The 7,181-nt window shown below is 40.8% G+C and overlaps 1 protein-coding gene across 1 annotated transcript in view; it reads right to left on the reverse strand.

The window, feature by feature from the left end:
• PHF10 (PHD finger protein 10) overlaps positions 1 to 6,236 on the reverse strand; it is a 25,348-nt gene extending 19,112 nt beyond the window's left edge. The window contains exons 1-4 of the mRNA XM_026845984.1: positions 6,054 to 6,236; positions 4,358 to 4,564; positions 3,357 to 3,515; positions 1,763 to 1,849 (exon numbers count right to left, since the gene is read on the reverse strand). Coding sequence (XP_026701785.1) covers positions 1,763 to 1,849; positions 3,357 to 3,515; positions 4,358 to 4,564; positions 6,054 to 6,158 — 558 coding nt within the window. The 5' untranslated portion in view covers positions 6,159 to 6,236. The remainder of the gene's footprint in view (positions 1 to 1,762; positions 1,850 to 3,356; positions 3,516 to 4,357; positions 4,565 to 6,053) is intronic.
• Between the last annotated feature and the right edge of the window lie 945 nt (positions 6,237 to 7,181).

Here is a 7,181-nt window from a genome sequence, read left to right on the forward strand (position 1 = left end):
TTTTTTTTTTTTATTTTGTCTTAGAAAATGCAGCTCAATTTTCTATCCACTTTAAATTTCAACCACTGATACCATTTGTTTTTTACCAGGATTATGCTGGGTTTTGCCTTGGTGGAAGTTTTTTAGCAAAGTATGGCATTAGCAATGGTCAATGGCAATAATAGTAACTGTAATATTACCTGGTTAGTTAAGGGAAAGGATAGCTAACTTCATTATTGCTCTGATCAGGATTTTGGAGAAGTATTAGTTGCCAGTTATTTCTTCAAGAAATTCCTAAATACTATTGAAAATTCAACATTTTGTTTTGTTTTTCTAAAATGATCACAATAAACTTTCTAATAATATTCCCTATTCTCTAATAATTTTGAAAAGGTGGGTCATAATCTGTAATAATTTGAAGACTGTTGTTTTTTCAGGATGTACTACTACTGCATGTAGGTTTTCCATTTTTTTTTTTCCTTCATTGCACGGTTAGTCTCCTAATAACTGAGGCACTAGACAGTTAGAGGGTCCCAAATATTGGACGATAAACTGCAGACTGCAGCAGAGATATCTGCATTTCCCTTCACAGTCAGTGAATATCCAGTAGGACTTAAAAGTTCAGATTCAATGCCACTTGACTAGCCTGCTAACTGTTCTGGTGGTTTAGCTTTGACTAACAGCCAAATTCTCACCCAGCTGCTCACACCTCTCCACCTATCAAACAAGAGGAGAAAATGGAATGAGAAAGCTCATGAGTTGAGATAGAGAGATTGCTTACAGTTACCACTGAGGGCAAAACACTCATCTTTGGGAAAAATAGTTTAATTTATTGCCGGTTGAAATAGATTAGGGTAGTGAAAAACAAGACAAACATTAAAATACCTTTTCTCCACATTCTCATGCTCAACTTCACTCCTCCATTTTTGACTCATCTACCCCACACACACATCCCCATGCAGCATGGGGGAGGGGGCCGGCCCGGCCGCCCCACGGGCTTTGCCCGTTCGCGGCTCCCCACGGTCCGCGACCCGAGCAACGTGCTCACGCACGTTCGTTATCAGCGGTTACCACCACCGCGGGCACGGCAAAGCCGCCAGCGCTCCCTTCCCACACGCGGCCGTTCCCACAGCAGATGTCCACCCAGAGCCCTATTTTTCAGAATACACCATTGCCGTCCTTGCCTCAGTAGCCTCGTTACTGACCCCATCGCCCTCCTGCGTCAGAGGCCACCCGCCTGAAATGCTGACCCTCGCCCAAGGCAGGGCTTGGCCACCAGCCCCAACGCATAAGGCCCGGGGAAGCTCATGACTGAACTCACACTTCAATCAAGGCCCACGGTTGCTACACAGACTGGCATTTTATCAAAGATAAAACCAGGAAAAACCGACCACCACCTTTTCTTACAAAACACGTGCTCTTAAGAATACCGATACCTGCAATTTATTGTAAACATTCATTAACAACTCCAGGCATGCAACAGACGAGAACATTCAAAATTTTGCAAAGTTTGGCCTTACACCAGCTGCTTCAACTTCCACAGCAGAGCGTTACGACAGATGAAGCCCATATGTACTCAACCATACACATTTCAAAAGCACTTCTTTGGGTTTGGATTTTTTTTAACAGAGAAAAATGAGCAAAGTTATCTCAATTATACGTGCCAGGACAAAAATTAGTACCAAAATAATGAGATTCTGAAAATTTTAAAATATACCACGTACTGTGATGCACAAAACCAGGTGTGGCTTTGAGAGTATTAATCGTAATAACAAGCCATTACCAAAGCCAGTGCAATAAATGTTTCAGTTTCGTATTTAGCTGAAACCCAAGTGTCTCTTTGAGCATCCCAGACCCATCTGCTGGCAACCTAAAGGAAAGAAAAGAAAAAGCCATTTATGATTCTATAAACACAGTTTGGATATTTTTCCTTAAAAGAACACACGGTGTTATATAAATACGGATATAATTGCACTACAAGAATTACAAGTAGTAACATCTGCAAAATTACAGTGCAAATGAACAAGTCATGTTCAATGTTAAAACACATATTCTTGCTCCCACCCCGTCAGATCCAAAAATCTCTACACCAAAACCTCAATTCTCTGTCATATTCACTTGCTGGCACTTCAGCGTACTGTAAGAACACCCTTTCGAAAGCAAGGTGAATAAACATCTATTGGAGAAGCCACATCCCCCACCCCTCCACCTCCAGCTTATTCCAGTCTACCTGTGAGCATTACGGCTCTCAGCTTTTTTGGTAAGACTGTTTTCAAAGCTAAAATGTGTGAATTGACTGCTGAAATAAATGTATCTCAGGAGAAAAAAAACCTCCATTTCAGTCATCCATTCTAACCTACGGCTCCACCGCCAAAGTACAACCTCAGAGGCAGCGGACTGGGAGACAGCACGAGAAAAGCGGGTGGATGCAGGCCCCTCAGAGCAGCTTCATTACTGAAGCCAACAACCCTTCAAACACTGTTTCACATAACCCGCTAAAAACAGGTATGGTTTCATCAGGTTTTAAGAGCTGATGATGAACACTCCTAAATCAAAGTGCTCTCTGACACTCGGCAAAATACCTAAAAGCGTTCTGAATGCCAATGGCAGGTTGCATTACATGTAAATTTATATACAACACAGGAAAGTCTAGAATACTTTTCTCTGGGATGTGATAAGTTCAGATCACTAATCTTCATTTGTAGTCCAAGGAGCATGGTTGGTGGCAGCTACAGTTGAAACTGTTTCCATCCCTTTCTTCCCATGTTACGCCTCGCTACAACTGCACCAAATGTGACAACCCAGCTGGAGAGGACAAGAGGGAATGGCCTCAAATTGCCCCAGGGAAGGTTTAGACTGGGTATTAGGAAGCATTTATTTACAGAAAGGGTTGCTAGATGTTGGAATGGGCTGCCCAGTGAGGTGGTAGAGTCCCCATCCCTGGAGGTGTTTAATAGTAAGACTGACTTAGCGCTTAGGAACACGCTCTAGTTGGGAACTGTGTTAGGTCAATGGTTGGACCGGATCATCTTCAAGGTCTTTTCCAATCTAGATGATTCTGTGAGATCAAAATATACTGGAAAAAGAAAATTCACTTCAGTGCACAGCACACAGCGGAAATAACTGGTTGACATGGAAGAGTAGTTTACTCATTCCTGACCTCAAAAAGAAGACAGCCTTCACAGGGTTAAGTAGAATCACAGCAGTACCTTAAAACTGTCACCTGGCATTCTACTCCCCATAAAAAACCTAAAGGCTTCAAGACCACCTCAAAGTAGTTAAGCTGATGAATGCAGAGGAATGCCTCGGAGACAACATACAGTTCTAAAAATTATTTTCCATTTACAAAAGGTATTATGAATAATTTTTTTGCTCACATTCATTGCCTGGCCTGCCTTTTCCACAATTAGTACTGATACCACATACTTATAACGGTCAAAGTCCAATTCCTTCACAGCCTTTAATATTTCTTCAGAGATTGAAGCACACAAGGAGGGACTGGAAACTCCATCATACTTGTGTTGCTGAAGTTTATTCTATCAAAAACAATTTTGAGAGATCTTAGTTTTCCTCCTGGTAGTCTTTTGCCAAAAGTTTAACAGTCATTTTCATTACAAGAACATTAGAAAAAACGATGAGTAGAACAGTCAATATAGATGATGCTCTCAAACACCAAAGGCTGCGCTATGTTTACTCTAAAATGTTTTATCTGTATTTTGAAAGTGACAAACATGTCCAGCCAATCTCCATTTAACAAATAGGAGTGTGTTCTCATTCATTTGGCCTCAGTTCACTGGAAAATATTGCTATGAACACCTGCTCCAAATATCCAAGGCATGTCTTCCAGGCAGCAGAATTACAAGAGTTGGTTGTAACTACTCAAGGTATCACTAACAGCTACATATTATCTCAACAGATTGATTTCCCTCGTTTCTGCCTAATTTTTGTATATGGCAGTCAGACTTGTCAAGGACACCACGTATATATTTTATGCAGGTCATGATGTTACTAGAACCAATTGAAGAAGTAGCATTCCACGAATTCAAGGTCAGAATCCTTGGATAACTGAATATTTTGCAGATTACAGTACTCTGAATTGTGCTATAGCTCAATTTGATTTAGAAATGGGCAAGAGTTTAAGAAAGTTCAGCTCCATCTTAACAGCACATGCTCAGTGGCGACCCTGCAGAAGGCCTTCTGCACTTTGCGAAACAGAGCACACTCACATTACATTTGTGTGCCAAAAGCTGAAGTCTGCAAAAATTTATCATGTTTCATTTATGCAACCTACACTGTTCACTGTTCAATTAATACAGTCTTTGCAAGACAAGCTACTTTTTCCATAAAAGTAGACAACAAATTGTAAAAAATACTATACCATTAGTATTGCTTGAGCTCTGTCTCTTACTAAATAATCCCGAAACTTATTATGTGACTCCAGTCTGTATGTATTGGTATATCTTGTCTTCACCTTATTAGTTTTGAGTGCCAATTGCTTAGCTTTCACCAAATCAGTAAAATACTCTTCTTCCACTGGAGCCATACCTAAAGCATCATAATCTGATTGAGTCTTTTTTCCTTTCATCTGTGCAAAATAATAAAAAGTAGTTGAAATCACAGGTCAGTATTTTAGCATTTAACAGTCGCTAAATAAAACTTTAGAGTTTACAGTTAAGAGGAAAAAAAATGATTAGTTTAGGAACATGGTATAAAAAAAAGCAGAAAAGTTAGAAAATCAGTATCTTTCCTTGCGGCTGTTTTGACACTACTGCTTTGACTGAAAAAAAGAGAACAGTTGTTAACTTCCACTCAATTTTAATTTCTTTTCCACCGAAATCCAAATGAAACGATTCTGTGATTCTACGATGATTCCAAGTTTGCATTCAAACTCAGTCAGACACACCATATTAGCACTCTGAATCCACTCCCTTTTCCAAGTAAAAACACACCGATATTATCACATACCCAAGATTGTTAACCACAACTTCAAGCTTTTCATTCAAACTGCCTGCACAAACCTAAAATATATGCTTGGCTCATTTACTACATAATTTTACTTGTCCCCATTCCTTGTGAAGCTAATGAACAAATGCCTTATGTATTAATGACTCAATTTGCTCATTAAGAAAAAAGAAAAAATACACTCCAATCTGCAAGCTTTATACTTTTGCTTGGACCTTAAAAACAGAGTAGCACTTCTTATTTGTCATCAGAACTCTGAAGATTCAAGTTTTCTCCCCATCCAGCTTGTGTGCTATCATTCTCTTCAACACACATCACAAAATGTGGCCCTCTGTGAAAGCAAACAGCAAGTCTGATGATGCACATAAAAGATGTTACCTGCTGTCCTCCACAGTTGACTTACAACGGAACTATAAAATGGTAATAAGATGGAAAAGCACATGGAACCCATGAGACCGTATCAAATGCTACATACAGTGGTCTTCCATTCCAGCTACCTCCTAACGAACCACTTTGAGGTTTTGCTGACTCTTCAGTCCCTTGCTCCGCTTCCTGACTACAACTAGAACTTAGGTGAGAGAAAATCATCAGTTCCTTCTCAGAAGAGAAGAGCACAAAGGTGATATGACACCACAGTGCAAGGCTTACACTAAAAAGTATAGAAAAAAAAATAATACACTTCAGAGATAATACAAAAGTCTAGTGAGAATAATTTGGAAATATGTGCTACTGAGACACTCACAAATCTTTCAGTCAGAGGAGTTTGAGAATAAGCGAAGCAATGCAGTTTCTTCTCTATGAAATCACTTATATGTTAGCCTTGTCAACACTGTGGATGTTACCTGCACCTCTTCTCTGGTTCCTTACTGTTAGATAACTCTGTTAAAAAACAGGGATGTTGGCAGTCCTAGTGCAAGTTGGTAGCAGGTGTTTGCTGATACCATGTCAACAATGCAAACTCTAAGTTGTATTTAAACACACTAAAAATGCAAGGAGCAAACACATTTGCACCTAAGCTGTGGACACTCATTATCATCTAACTGAAACTCGGATCTATAAAGACTATAGCCCCTACCTCCTCATCCCAGGTATCCTTACAGATTAAGACCAACCTCAAGTTTGCCAGCTGAGCTGCTCAAATGAGCATCCCAACCCATGTCTGTGGAAATGAACCTGTGAAAACTGTCACAATCCAATGAGCAATTCTTTGCTAACATGGTTCAATGCGAGTCACAACACCTTCAGCCTGTACCACTACATATGGAAGAAAATTCACATCTACAGCATGACTTCTGACAATGCTACTACTTACAAGTTTAACTACTATTATTAGTAACAGTTTTCATAATTATTTCCTCATGTGAAAGAAGCCATTTACTAATGAGGCAACCAAAAACCTTACCAATATCTCTACACAAACAGCTAATAAACCTACATCTGTATTTCACAATACAAATACTGTGATTCGAAGTTTTAGCATAACGTTGCAATACGTTTCTGTATAACATTTGCATACTTTGTAAAAGAATCTCTCAAAAATTCAAGAGCTGACTTTGCATCTGACTATACAAAAGCCTGTTCTTACGTTACTGAACTCTACTACATTGGCTTAGCCTTGGACATATGGAAGTAAGTATGCCGAGAGAAGAAAACTTCAGCTATTTGAAAGAAACACTGTTTGTTAATAGTCTGTTTTAACAGCCAACAGTTGCTTTAAATAAACAGTTCTTATTTGTTTCTTCAAAACAGAACACACCTCCTAACTTAGAGGAGTTACAGTAGCACCTCAAGTTGGAAAGACTGCACCCCCAAAGGGAGGACCACCCTTGCCTTCTTTTTACCTTCCCAAGGCTTTAACAATTTTGCCTCCCAATGCCTAAGGTGGCACACCAGCTGCAAGGCGGATGTCAAAGTGACACCTGACCACAAGTAGCAAGAGGACGAGCTGCCCCAAACCGGATGCAAAGCAGATAGGAACACTGTTTCCGATACATGCTTTCACAAGATCGCCCTCACCGTTTAATCACACACGGGGCCCCACGTCCTTCCGCACCCTGCGCCGTCCTCCCTAAGGTCCTGAACCCTACCGCTCCCTCCTTCCCCCACCAGATGAAACGCTGCAGTCCCGGCCCGGCGCCCCCTCAGCTCTCTGGCGAGGGCCACGCCCGTTACCGCCGCCCTCACGCCCGTTCCCTTCCCACGCCGCCGGGCGCGAAGGCGGCTTCTGCCAGCGGCCCTCG

The sequence above is a fragment of the Athene cunicularia genome (genome assembly GCF_003259725.1).
Source record: "Athene cunicularia isolate RWA chromosome 3 unlocalized genomic scaffold, athCun1 chr3_part1, whole genome shotgun sequence".
NCBI classification, from domain to species: domain Eukaryota; kingdom Metazoa; phylum Chordata; class Aves; order Strigiformes; family Strigidae; genus Athene; species Athene cunicularia.